Source organism: Vulpes lagopus, chromosome 11 (assembly GCF_018345385.1).
Source record: "Vulpes lagopus strain Blue_001 chromosome 11, ASM1834538v1, whole genome shotgun sequence".
Lineage (NCBI taxonomy): Eukaryota > Metazoa > Chordata > Mammalia > Carnivora > Canidae > Vulpes > Vulpes lagopus.
This window is the reverse complement of record NC_054834.1, coordinates 78,513,224-78,527,501: the sequence shown is the minus strand read 5'-3', so window position 1 is coordinate 78,527,501 and position 14,278 is coordinate 78,513,224. Positions and strand designations below refer to the sequence as shown.

The window sequence follows — 14,278 nt, the reverse complement described above, 5'->3', positions numbered from 1 at the left end:
CTTCAAGAACTCTCTTTCCCCCATGAGGTCCTCAGATGCCAAGGACCCAAGTTAGCACTCAACTCAGGACACAAAAAGCCTCCCTACTGATGTAAATTCCACCTTCCATTCCCTCAAGTGGAGCACGCCAAACTACTTCCTGGTAGCTGGTGCGGGTACCGTGCTTAGAGCAGAAACAGAAGGTTCCCAGCAGTGGCGTTGGGTGGGCAGGGAAGGAGTGGCCTACAGTCCCCCCGTCGCTGCTCCCTCACCCATGGGAGGTAGAGGAAGAAAATATGGCACTCTGAGCTTGCCACGCTGCCCAATAACCTGCAGGTTCCAGGCAGTGTGACTGCCTTGCAGCCACCTTGGAGCACCACACTACCTAGTTCACAGTGAAGACTCAAACCAGTGGTCAACCGGGGCCAAGTGAAAAACTTCTTGCTCCCTCTTCCCAGGAGGGTGGGATAGATCTGTTTAAACAAACACAGCCTTTTCTCCCGTTGTAGGGTAAGTCCTACCAAAATGAACACAAAGACTTGTAAACAGGCCTCCCTGAGGGCAAAGGCTCGCCACCTCACAACCACTCAGATAAGAACCTTGCCCACAGCCCCTCTCTAGGAAAAAGTGGGAGTTAGGAGAGAAAGCCACAGCTTCTGCCCACTCCTGTTCCCTACTCCACAGGTGGGGGCTCTTTGAAAAGCAGATCTGCTTGGTGTTTCTAGGGACTGCTTCATATTAGCCTCACTGGGTGTAGAAATCCCTCTTTCCAAAAACAAACATCTAAGCAAATAAAACCACCTGAAGACAATGCCCCAAATCACTGCCTCTCTGGATCCAAGTAGGGAGTAAAGATAACAGTCTTTAATTACAGTACACACAATATAATTTATTGAGCAACTACTATAGCCAAGAACTGCTGAAAGCTCTGCAAACACGATCTCATTTAAAACTACAACCCCTCCCCCAGGAGGAAGCATGATGGTCAGCATTCTACAGATGGGGTGAGGTCAAGAGAGATGAGGTGAGCTGGTGCAGCTGGTGGGTGTTGAGACTGGCACTTGAAACACATCTGTCTGCCTTTAATCTTGCAGGTTAGCAGGATCCACCTCCCCCTCCTTCTATGTTCTGGAAGCCTCACTGCTTCACCCCTCCACAACCCCTAATCTCATCTGAGAGCACACTGGAGGAACACATTAACACTTCACAATCCCACAGCACTTTCCAGCTTGCAAAGTGCTTTCATAGCCATTGTCTGAATCAACCCTTATAATACCGAAGCATTCTTCCAATTTTAAAGGAGAGAAACCTAACGAAGAAATAAGTGGCTTGCCCCAAGTCACACAGTGAGCAGTAGAACCAAAACTCAGATGAAGATGGTAGTACTCTCAGCCCAGTGCTCTCTCTGTACTTCTGTAAGGCTGGGGTGCTGGGGGGAGGTCAGGAAGGGGGTCCAGGGGCTTCCTGAGATCCTGACCTGGGCTGCTTCCCTCCTCTTGGTCCCCAGGGGCCATCAGTTGGCTCAGCTCTACTTTGGAGTCTCAGAGTCTCATTCTAAATGAAATTTTTTTTCCAGGCAATTACTTCCTACTAATTAGGAGGCAAGGCTGCCAGTCCCTGGGCCCTGGGCTGACCCCCTTTCTCAACTCACAGGGGTTGGGGGGTTGTTGAGATACTGATTAGCAGCACCAGCCACAGAAACTGCCTGGCTTGCCCCCATTAGCCCCATCATCTCCGAAGGAGACAGGGAAACTTTGAGGGCAGGGGAGCTGGTGGAGGAGTAAGGAGTGCCAAGGAACTGGAAGAATGGAGGTGGAGGTGGGGACACTGGGGAGGGAGGGACTCTGAAATGGGAGAGAGCCAGGATACAAGAAGTGAAGGAGCCTAGGTGTGCCCATGCAGAGTAAGAGAGAGACCTAGGCTCAGGGGCAGCAGGGGGAGCCAGGAAGATCCAGAGAAACAGGGATATTTCTTCATGTTGTAGGAAAAGAAAAGAAGGAATCTCAGGAAGCAGAGACAGAGGAGGGGGAAGAGATCTTCCCTCTGCAGAGGAAGAGCAAGGAAGAAGGCACCCTACAAAATGGTCAACATTCCTGAAGTGGAGGAGGCAGAGAGAAGGAGATACTGGGAGACTCTGAGAAGGGGAAGGAGAGAGGAAGGACAGGGAAGAAGGAGGAATTGCTGAAGGCAAGCCCTGGGGAGAAGGAGAGGAGAGCAGGGGAGAATGGCTGGAGTAGCAGTTCCCAGGGCCCCAAGAAGGGCTCTCTCTAGTCATTGTCCTTGAGCCTCCCCCAATGTCAGTGTCCAGCCAGTCGGACCTGCATGCCCTCCTACGCAGCCACAGGTGTGGGCCAGCATGATGGTAGGCCACCAGTCAGTGCAGGTCCCAAATGCTCCACTCACCCAGGGCAGCCAGCTGACCTCCCTTCCTGTCCACCTGCCAGCTCAAGGGCTCTCCAGTGGGTTGAGCCAGGGATCCTCCGGGGTCACACAGCAACATGACCAGGAGGCTCTGGGACTAGGGGGTCCAGCCTCTCTACTTTACAGAGGGAGGACCAAGGACCCAAGAGGAAATGATGCTTCTCTGTTCCTATACCAAGTGGGTGATGAGGCCAGATGTAGAGGGTTCAGGGTCTAAGTCCCACTGATGGGTCCTGTTCCCTCCTGAGCAAAGCCAATAACAGGAGACAAAGACAGGTCTTGGTTGCTAGAAAGTCAGTCCCTGATTAATCTAAGCCTGCTGGAATGTGAGGTGACAGGTGGAAGGGAATAGGGGCAGCCAGGGGCTGAAAGAGAAGCAAAGGAAGTGACTGTTTAGGGAGCACTGGGTGGGTGGATTCTACACGAGCTCTAACTGCAGCTAACATAATTGAACATTTACTAGGTACAGTGTTCCAGCCACTTTAGACACTGCATGCATGATCTCATTTAGTCCTCATGATTACCCTATAAAATATGTATACTGCTACTCCATTATAAGGAAGAAACTGAGACTCAGGAAGGTCAAGTAATTGGCCAAGTCCACAGGCTAATCGGTGGCATGTTTCTAATTCAGGCAACTGACCACTGCCCTGATGACCCATCCACCCAGCATTATCTGAAGATGCTCAGAACACCAAGTTCCCATGATCTCAGCCCAGCCCTGGCAGGATGCAGGCCCCAGATGCCAATGGGGTTACAGTCCTATGTTGCAGGACTTTCTTGTGGTCCAAAGTGGGGGCAGTATCATGAAGTGCTAAATTTGAGCAAGCCTCCATCTTAAGGCAGTGGAACCTGGGTTCCAGTCCTAGCTCTGCCACCAACTTACTGTGTGACTTTGGGCAGGTCATTTGCCCTCTCTGGACGTGATGCTCCCACCTGTGTCACTGAAGGGGGGACCCAATGAGAAGAGCTAACATACGCCTGTTGCTGACTTGACGACAGGAATGGTTCCAGCCAGTTTATATATGTCAACTCGTTGAGTCCTCCTCACAGTGCCCTGAAGTGGGTGCTATTATCACCTCCCCTTTAGGGATGGGAAAATGAAGCAATGAAAGGTTAAGTGACTTGCTCAAGGTCACACGGCTAGTCAATACACGGTAGAACTGGGATTTGAACCCCATTACTTTAAAATTTTTTAAAATTTTTATTTACTTATTCTAAATCATCTCTATACCCAACATAGGGTTTGAACTCATGACCTTGAGATCAAGACCTGCATGCTCCATCAACTGAGCCAGTCAGGTATTCCCATTACTTTTGATCCCGAGCCCATGCTCTGGCTGCCACTCTGCATTATTTCCCTAATGAGTCTCTTAGGTGACTTGCTTGGTGCTCCAGAGAGGTCTTCCTATGCCCTCTGTGCATGAGGCATATATACCATCATGTTTCCACATGGGAAGCACACATTACCATCATGTGTCTGCGTGATACGTGTGTCTGTTTATACTTCTACACCTGCTCCTGTGCTTTCACCCAGCTTCTGTCTAGAATAGCTACACTCACTCAGTCATACATAACCGCAAGCTTTTTGGCACCCAGGACAGGCCAATTCCGGCAGGTCCACATGCATGCACACGTATGCCCCCTTTTCTGGGCACCCGCTGACTCGTGGCAGGGGGGCCTGTGCCAAGCTTTAGCACATAGACACGTGGCAGTGACGTGGGCCACCACACCCCTTCTCTTCTGCCCCCCTCTAGTGCTTGGGTGGCTCACACATCACACTGCACACCTGCCAGCACCCCCATCCACGCTGCCTTCCTCACGCCTCTCCCCTAACAGAAGCGGGCACCTCCAGGCAGGAAGCAGGCACAGGCCCAGCCTGGCTCCCACGGCCTAAAGATGCCAGCCAACTCAGGGGTGGAGAGGGAGAAAGAGCCATCGACCAGAGGCTCTGAAGGGCCTGGGTTCCACGGTTCCTGACTGAGACTAAGCCCTCCCTTAGGTCGAGTGCCAGAGCTCTTGAGATCCAGAAATGGGGTCAGATGAGGGATGGAGGGAATCTCTGCCCATCGTGTCTGAGTAGGACTGTGGAGCCGTGAGGGCTTCTCTGGCCAAGTTAGCATTGCACCCCCCAGCACCCCATCCTGGTCCCTGCTCTCTCCTCCCCCTGCCCAAGCATCTTGGAGTTCTGGGTATTTTTAGGTCTCAGCTGACAGGCTGTGAAATCGCTTCCTTCGCACCTCCCCAACCAGGCGGGGGTTGGAGAGGGAGGAATGGGCCTGGGGGGGCCACACACAGCCAATTCATCAGGCTCCTCCAGGGCTGGCAGGTGCCAAGCAGGGAGTGAGGGGTTCTTCCCTTTCTCCTCAGAGCCTCCCCTTGACTGAGAGGAACCTTCCACTGAGCCTGCAGAGAGGGAAGGCGGGGGAGCTCCACCCTACTCCAGGGACCTGAGAACAAAGGCTTTAGGGGATGCCTCAAGCACTAAAGGAGGCACTGGGGATGCCCTTTGAGTCCAGCTCTGCAGCCAATACCAATTCTCAGCACTCCCTTCCAAGTGATGGGCTGAGAGACAGGCTGGCTCGGATCCCAGTGGGATTAGGGAGGCACCGGAGAGGAGAGCCTGGTGGTTAAAACCCAGGCTTTGGAGTCAGGCTGACCTGCAATCTCATCCCTGCTCTGCTGAGTGACCTGATGAGACACTCCACCTTTCTGTACCTCAGGCTCTTTACCTGTACAACCATGGGAATGATATCTCCCCTGTAGGGCTGCTGTGAAGATGAGATGAAATGCTGAGTGTGCGGACAAGGTGATCTGTGGACCTGCCAGGCCCTGCTAGGAGACTCTCCCTTGCCACCTTCCCTGACCTGCAGTTCCCTCCTAATTGCCCCTTCTCTGGGCTGCCTTCCTCACCATGATCCCTGAGGCGGAGGCCGACAGTTAATCCTGGCAGTATGCTCTTTAGTGTCCATCCGACCCTCATCCCCAGGGGAATAAATCCCCAGTTAAGATGGGTAGGCAAGGTAGACCATCCCTGCCTCCCTGCCTCCTGCATGCATATACATCACATGGGCACACAGACCCAAATACCAACACGTCTGTGTGCTGCTAGCGCCTGAGTGTGAGGGCGTTTGCCCTGAGACAAGCCCCCAGGGAAGTGGGAAGACATACCCAAGCCCTGCTGGGAATAGGCCCCTGTGCCAGGGGCCGTGGGCACTGAGAGGGAGGTGCCTGCCCAGTTGCCGTGGAGACAGATTGGCTCTGGTGGGGCGCTGGAACTCAGGCCTGGCAGCTGGAGTATGAGCTATGTAGCCCCTGCAGGGCCTGGCCTGGATGTCCATGGTATGGGGTAGGGTGCAGATCCAATCCCCAGGAGCACCAATTGTGTTCACTGGACCCCAGATCTGCCCACCTTGGAGCTACAATCCTCTCTGGAAGGCTTTCTCTGACACCCTATGTCCTGAGGTGAGCCCCCCTGGGGGTGTCCATCCACACATCTCTTCACCTAGTACCCCCTTGACTGCCTATTAGCTGCCACAAGCTTTCCAAGGGTAGGGCCCCAGTCTAGCTGGATGCTGCCGACACCTGGTGTGGTGCCTTGGACTCAGGCCTGGGCAAAGGTGGGGACAAATGTGTTAACCTAGGACTCCAGCTCCATATACCTGCCTGCCTCCAGGTTTCCTAGCTGCCACACTGCTACAGTTAAAGTTCTTTATAGAGATCTGCTTAAAAGTCATCCATGTCTCTCCACTGCCCTAATTTAAGAAAAAAAAAAAAAAAAACAAAAACCAAAAACCAACCACTTTTCCTGTTTCAGAATGCCAGGACTGGGTCGCCTGGTGGCTCAGTGGTTGAGCTTCTGCCTTCAGCTTAGAACATGATCTCAGGGTCCCAGGATTGAGTCCCACATCGGGCTCCCTGCATGGAGCCTGCTTCTCCCTCTGCCTTTCTCTGTGTGTCTCTCATGAATAAATAAATAAAATATTTTTTAAAAAAAATGCCAGGACTTCCCTAACCTGGCCCAAGGCACCTTCCCCAAGCCTCAACTCCTGCTGCTGCATGCTCCCCCCCACCAAGACCTCTCTTCTAGACACTCAAGCACTCATTGCTACTCCAGCTGAACAAGCCACTGCATATGTATGTGCTGCCCCCACCACACTGACCACCTCACCTCTGCTGGTCCCATGGCAAGCTCTTATTCTTCCTTCAAATCCCAAGGCCCTGGACTCAAAGCTCATGCTCCCGGGTCTGTTGATGTTTGCTGGAACCCCAAGCCGACTTCTAATTGCATGTTCCCCCTTCCCAGAGTGGTCTAAGGATGGAGGCGCTAACATGTGTCATGTGTTGAGGACAGCACCTGCCACACAGCAATCACTCAACACAGGTTTGCTGTTCCAAAGGTAACTGACTGACACTGCCTCAGGGAAGCCCTCCCCAGCTCCTCCTCCACCAGGGCTGAAGCCGGCATGTCCTCCTTGGAGCTTCCAGAATCCTCATTGCAGACATCAATCACTTGGTGCAGGATAATGCTGATGACAGCTATCATTGGTTGAGTGTTTACCATGGGCTAGGCTCTCTGCTAAAGAGGTTTCCCGCCTTACCTTGCCTCATCCTGCAATCCTGGGAAATAAGAACCATCCCCATACCCATTTAACAGAGAAAGAAACTGAAGCCAGAAGAGCAGAGTAACTTGCTCCAGGGATAGAGTAGCAAGGGTCTCTGCCAAGGTTCTGACAGACAGCTCTTTGACCCCAGAGACCTAGCGGAAGCAAGCCACTCCCTGCTGCATGCACATAAAATGCTTAGCACAGACAGAGTGCTCCACACATAAGAACCTGCTATTATTATTGTGCTCAGATTATCAAGAGAGGGAAGGTGTGTCGGGTGACCTGAGAGCAACTTCCTTAGGGTGGACCCCACATAGAGCATGAAACCCCCATTCCAAGGACAGTGAGGGCTCTGAGGGGCCTTTAGGCTGCCAGGGGCAGGGGTCAGGACGGTGAGGAGGCATGCAGGACCTGGCAAATCTGAGGGGTACTGGAGCGAGCATATGCGCCAGGGGGTGGAGCAGGCCCAGGTTGAGCAAGGGGGAGAAGGCCTGCTGTGTGCTGGCTAAGCTGGCCACCGCTCTCCGGCCCCGCTGACACCACCCATGGTAATGAGACGGATCCAATTTGTACCCAGGGCCCCGCTGGGAGCAGCTGCCGCCGCAGGGTTTGAGGTAATTTAATTGGACACATTAGCCACAGAGCTCTCCTCTCTGCTCCTCTCGTGCAAGGCCTTATGCGGGCACCCCTTGTGGCTCCCCATACCCCATGCCACCCCTTCCTGGCTGTGGGCAGGGTACACACTTCACCAACCAGCACCGTGGGACCCCCCCCACCTACTAGGGTTGACCTCCCTCCACCTCCTGAGGGGTTTAGAACCAGAGAGCTGGCTGGGCTCCGTATGCACCAAGTTCTCCACTTTCTTGGATGCAAGCAGCAACTATGGGTGTCCCCTGGGGCTGGGGCTCAGACTTCTCCCTCCTGTCTCCTCTGATGGGCAGAACAGGTCATCCCCTTTCCCCACCCCAGCCTACCTGAGAGCCCCCACCTTCCTGCACTCCAAGAAGGGCACCAAAGGAGCAGGGCCAATATGGGGGTGGGGCCATCCTCTTCTCAGGGCTCTGGGGAAGGGGTGTGTACACACACACAGAATCAGACATAGTACACACACATAAACACACGCACGCACACTGACAGCCCCACATGCTGCTGTGGAAATGCCCGGATCTGTACACACCAAAGCTCCAACACCCTCCCGTCCACACCTATGCATGCCCGAGCAGCCAGTTGAGGCCCTCCCTGCTCCCAGCAGATGGAAGCTTCAGAGACAGCCCAGCCAGCAGGTGGGAGGGTGTGGCAGGGGGCAGGCAGGGCCCCTGGAGGGCAGAGGCCTTGCCTGGCTAGGGATCAGGATAAGGGAGACGCCCTCCCCGCGGCTTCCTGTCACAGCTCCCCATGCACCTCGACACACCTAACTACAAATACACTCATTAGCTGCTGTTTACAGCTGGCCCGGCGCTCAGAAGAGTGAGCAGAGCGCGGCTCTGACCGAGTCCAGCTGGCACTCATGCTGGCACGTAGGTACACAAAGCACAGTGCTTTCCCCACTAGCCCCACCCCCTCCACTGGTACTGCAGCCCCACACGCTCCATGACGAGAATATATCAATTCCCCAAACATTCCAGCTCGTGATACAAGTCAGCTCCAGGAGACTCACCTCTTCCAAGGGGCCCTCCAGGAAGGGACTCCAGAGCCCCCCAGAGCTGTCCCGGCATGCCAGCCCACCTCCCAATCCAACTGGGTCCAGAATCCCAGGTGTGGGCTCTGGGCACTGTCCAGCACCTTCCACAGGTCCCATGCTGTCTGCCAACTCCATTCCAACCCTTAGGGAATTCTGTTGGCTGAGACCAAAGCCTTGCCCTCCAGACACAAGTTGGACAGGGCCCAGCAAGTCTGCCCTGACTGCCTAGAAGGTCAGGAACTTCCATGTCCACAGTACTGGCACAATCCTCCTGGCACCATGGGGCTGGGGTTCCCTTGCAAGGCAGGTGGGTACCGGGCTGGGCCTGGCCCAGGCTGCCTCTGGCACCTGCCAGACCAGTGACCGCCACGATGGAGAGAGCTGACCTTACCAGCCTCATGTGCCACCTGCCAGGCACTGCCCATGGAGCAGAGAGCTGCCTTCCCACAATGCTGCCCTGGCTCACCCAGGATGCAGGGGTGCCTGTCCGAGGAGACTGTCCAAGCAACACCCCTTCTGGCCAAGAGTCCCTTCCTGGCTCAGGACTAGGCCTCCCGCGCCCCCCAGGCCCTCCTCACTGCTCTTCTCTCTGCCATTTCACAGCCTCACTCCCCTGGCAGAGGCAGTTATTGAAAACAGTCCATCAGATTCAATAAGGATTCAAAATCCCTCAGAAAATAGAGGGTGGGTGGGGAGTGGGGGGGAGGAAAGGTAGGGTGCCAGAGGGAAGGAACCACCCACTCCTCCCCTGCCTTTCCCTCAAGGCCTCCTGCTCCGGCTGGGTTGTTAGGGGTGAGAGGGGATGGCCCTTGGCTGGTACGCCCTGTTGCCTTCCTTGAGCCTGAGCTCCCTTGAGCCTGAGCTTGGGGTCAGCCAGGGGCAGGGCCCAGCTGCCCAGGCCCTCACACCCACTTATTCCCCTGCCTTCCAGCTGTCCCTCACCTGTCACCTGCTGGCCTTCATGTTCCCAACCCAATCCAACCTGCTCTAGCCTCTCTTCCCCCACTAGGAGGGGCTTCGAGGCTACCTCCCTCCCCATGGTCCCCCAGTTCTTGAGCACCCAGCCTTTCGGTCAAGCTGTTCCCACCAGGCCACCAAACAGCATGACCCAAGGCTTAGGAGGGTCCTGTCTCCACAGTGACACACAGCTTGGAGGCACTAGCTACTTTGTCCCAAGCCCACCAAAGCCATCCCTTTCACCCAGCGTTTCAGATCTGCCCAGCCCCAGGCACCCCCGTTCCGGCTGTGGCCTATTGGGAGATCATTAGCTTTTCAGCTCTAGATGGGGACCCAAGCCGGAGATGCAACCCAGAAAGGTCTATGACTGTGCAGGTGGGGTAGGTGGGGGGTGGGGGGGTGGAGGGGTAGATGGGCGTGGGGGAAGAGTTTGACAGTGAAAGGGTCAGACAGAGTCAGGCCTCTTTGGGCCTTCCCACTCCCCAGCCTTCATCCCTAATCCTAGTGGCCCTTTCAGCAGTACCCCGGACTCCTGCCCTACACATCACCCAATGACTTCTGTCTTTAACTTGTGCCCAGGGAGTGGAAGGTTGGCCTGGACAATCTCATGGATCTTTCTTCCCCGAGGAAGGAGACCCACTGGGCCAAGGCCCCCCACCCCATGCAGTGTGTTCCCTATGCTCCCCGAGAATGACCTTTTTGGCAGAGTTGCTGTAGAGGACAGATCCCACTAACAGGTGGGACATACAAGGCTTCAAACACTGTTACCCCAAAGGACAAGCTCACGGAGGACTGGGAGCAGGGCAGGCAGCCTCAGGATCTGACCTCTCTCCCAGCACTGCTGCACTGGCCCAGACTTTCCCTCTCTGGCCTTGCTCACTCACTCACTACAAGGTCACCTCTCCTCCTTCCCTCCTTTCCTGAAGCCGCCTAGCCAGCCCACTGCAACTTGCCTGCCCACTGCAACGCTGACCCCTGCAGGCCCGCTGAGGCCCTGCCTGGTCTAGAGCCTGGGTCTGAGGGACACAGGGAAGCTAGGCAAAGCCAGCTTCAGGATGAACACAGGATGAAGGCTGACGGCAGGGAGAGAGCTCTCTGCCTCAGGGAGGGGACAGTGAGGAAGTTGCAGGCACAGGCAGGGCTGGGGGAGTCCGGACAGAGTTTGGAGCAAAGCCAATGGGTGTGGGGGAGGGGGGGCTGGTCTTTGTTCTTCACTGGGCTCTGGCTTTTTTCCTACAGTCCCTTGCTTCAGCTGAGCTAGATCCCAGAAGTGCCTGTGGCTGTGGGCCCAAGTGGGTAGGGAACTCTGAACAGGGTCTTAGCAGCCGGCTGAACCCTGTAGAGATCAGGGTGAGTGTGCTGCGGTGGTGGTGGTGGTGGGGAGTACCTCGGGGACACTCTGGAACCAGCCCTGGGACACGGGAGAACAAGAAAACACAGGGGACAGAAAATCGGAAAAAGGACTGGGCCACAGGTGTTCCTGTGAGTGGGATGAGGGGATCCAGACAAACAAGGTACTGGCCCCTTGAGGACCAGAATCACACAGGAATTAATTTGCATATCTCACTCCTGCCAGGTGCCAGCCAAAGGGGAGGTGGAGGACAGAAATGGGGGACACAAAGGCCTGCCTGGGGGAGAGGACTCTGGGGAGCCTGAGGTGAGCTGGGGCTGGGAGTAATACATCGGTCGTCTGGCCTGGAGCTGTAGGGATTCTAGGAGGTAGGCAGGGATGCAGGAGTGGGGTGAGGGGGTTCTGAGGCCAGACTGATGACTCTGGCCCCTCAGAGAGCCCCAAGGGACCAGGATCAGAGGCAGACTCTGACCCCATCCAGTCCAGTGGCCACACCAGAGAGAAGTGAACTTCAGGCCCAACCTGTCCCCAGCACTCCCAGCCCCTGCCCCCAGCCCCTAGCATTCCTGGGCCCTGAAATGGGGCAGGACAGGTCTCCATCCCAGAGGGAGGCTTGTTTGAGAAGGGGAAGACAGAGACACCCTGGGGGGCTGCCAGTATGCCAGGGGCAATGCTCGGTTGCAGGCCCTTTGCCCAGAGGATGCCAAGCATGTCAAGCTGGCCTCCATGGAGAGGGCAGAGGTGCTCAGAGGAGCAATGATGTCATGGCGCCCAGGAATGGAAGGAAAGAGGGAGGGAGAGGATGAGGGCATGGACCCAGGCCACTGGGCTAACAAGAAAGGGGAGGCTGCTAGCCTGGTAGGGCAGGGGAAATGGGAGTGTCCTCACTGCATCTCCCCTTCCAACCTCGTACCCTAGAGCTAGCCTCTGAACTAAGCTACTGGTTTCTGAGAAGGTGATCTAAGCCAGAGAACGCCTGCCTCTGCCCTCAGTCTGAGTACTAGAAGCTGGCAGCCTTTTGCAGGAGGATGCTAGGGTCGGTGATCCGGGTTCAGACAGATGAAGCAAGGGGTCTCCAAAGGCAATGTCCCTTCATCCACCACCTAGAGGACGTTCATAGATGGGCATGAAGTTCCAGAGCTGGAGACTGAGTTTCTCTCACCCTTCTCCCCAAGCACTGAGTGGGTGCAATGCCTAGCACCCAGTAAGTCCTCCTAGTTGGCCTCAGTAGGCTGCAGTGATTTGATGGGGGTGAGGGCCCAACTCCTTAGAAGGCAGAGATGGGCTGAGGCTGCCCCTAGAGGGAAAACAAATGTGGGGCTGGGACAAGAGTGGACAAAGCTGGTGTCCACTGGACCGCCCTCAAAATCCTTGGGGATCTAGGGCAGCCCCGGTGGCTCAGTGGTTTAGCGCTGCCTGCAGCCCAGGGCGTGATCCTGGAGACCCTGGATCGAGTCCCACATCAGGCTCTCTGTATGATGCCTGCTTCTCCGTCTGCCTGTGTCTCTGCCTCTCTCTCTGTCTCTATGAATAAATAAAATCTTAAAAAAAAAAACTATTTAAAGAAATCCTTGGGGATCAAGGCCCCTTTTGCAGAGGGCCTTAGAGCTGTCCCTTCCCCCAGCACCCTCAGCCCTCGGAGGTCAGCAAGCGGTAAGCCTGCAGGCTCTTCATGTGGGGGCAAGTCCTCAGGCTGAGGTGTCTCGCTTTTTGCATCACAGAGAAACCCAGAAGCAGAGACCCTGCTGACAGAATTGGCAGACTGGGGGGGGGGGGGTGATGGGTCTGGGTTGGGGCACCCCAGGTGGGAGCTGAGATAGCCTGGGCAAGAGCTGCAGGGGACCTGCCTACAGGTGGGCACTGTGAGGAGGCGTCAGGAGCCAAGGAGGAAATGGCAGAGCAATTTCCCGAGGAAGGAAAGATTTTTGGGCTTGGCTTGGAGAACGGCAAGCAGACATGGGATCCTGAGCCACTCCCCAGCTCCCTCGGGAGAGATGCGAAGGGGCGGCCCCTCCTCCCCTCCCCCGACAGGACTGGAGTGAGTTTGGGGATCTTTGCTTTCCCCCTCCCCAAACGTGGGAGCACATCCCCTGGCACCCGCACGCTCACCGGTCTCTGCCGCCTTTCCCTCGGGCACTCGTTCCCCTCCTCGAGGCTCCTGCGGTCCTCGGCCTCCTCCTCCGGAGCCCCCTCCCCTGCTGCTGCACCAGATTCCCGCTGGCCCTCTAGCACCCTCTCCATTCACAGCTGGCACCGCCGGAGTCGTTCTGCTCTCCGGTGCCAGAGCCTCGGCCCAGCGCCGCCTGGGACCCTTGCCCTCGGGTCCCCAGCGTTGGCACCCAGGGGCACTGGTGCCGGGGTTCCCGCGGGGCAGTGGCTCCTCGCTCCGCCACACACGCTGTCCTTGGGCCGCGGGGGGAGGGGGAGGTCCTTGTGGGGACACTGCGAAGCCGGCGCCCGGCACGAAGCCTGGCAGCACCCGGACTGCGGGGGCCGGGGCCGGGCCGGGCCGGGCCGGGGGGGCGGGGGTGCCCGGCGGTGGGGAAGCCGGGCAGCGCCGGCGGACGGCAGCCCGGGCTGGGGCTCCGGGAGGGCGCCTGGCGCTGCCGCTGTCCTGCCTGCCGGTGCGGGGCGCCCCACCCGCGCGGGGCCGCGCTTACCTGGGCCGGCCGCCTCCGGGTCCCGGTACATGGTCCCCCCGTCGCCGGCTCGCTCCGGGCCCCTCAGAGCCGCCCGCGGCCGCGCGCTACTCCGCCGCCGCTGCAGGGCATGGGGCTGGGCGACCCCCGGGGGCGGGGCCGAGGGCGGGGGCCGCGCGGGGCCGGGCCGAGCCGAGCCGGGGAGCGGGGAGCGGGGCCGCCCGCCAGCCCTCCCGCCCGCCCGCCGCCGCCGCCGCGCGGAGCCGAGCCGAGCCGAGCCGGGCCGGGCCGAGCCTCCTCCCTCCGGCCTGCGCGCCGCCTGTGCGCGCCGGAGCGTGTGTGTGTGTACGAGGCCGTGCGAGTGTGTGTGTGTGTGAGCGCGTGTGTGAGCGCGCCCGGGGCGCCGCCGCCGCCGCCTGCGCCCGCTGCTGCCAGCTGCCGGCCGCGCGCCGCACTGCAGCCTGCGCCCGCCGCCGCCCCGAGCCGCCCCGAGCGCACCAGCCGCCCGCCCCGCGCGCCCCGCCCGCAGCCCCAGCGGGGAGGGCACGGAGTCCTCGGTGGGCCCTGCGAGCTGCGGGTCCCGCTGCGCTGCGCGACCAGCGCGGCCGCGGCGCCCTGAAGGCAGTGGCGTCGCACCGGGCGG

The 14,278-nt window shown here is 57.7% G+C and overlaps 1 protein-coding gene across 8 annotated transcripts in view; it reads right to left on the bottom strand.

Moving 5' to 3' along the window:
* Positions 1-13,879, bottom strand: part of SYT7 (synaptotagmin 7) — a 61,762-nt gene extending 47,883 nt beyond the window's left edge. For all 8 annotated transcript variants that reach the window (XM_041773601.1, XM_041773606.1, XM_041773603.1 and 5 more), the window contains exon 1: positions 13,657-13,879. In XM_041773601.1, coding sequence (XP_041629535.1) covers positions 13,657-13,687 — 31 coding nt within the window. In that variant the 5' untranslated portion in view covers positions 13,688-13,879. The remainder of the gene's footprint in view (positions 1-13,656) is intronic.
* Positions 13,880-14,278: the final 399 nt, after the last annotated feature.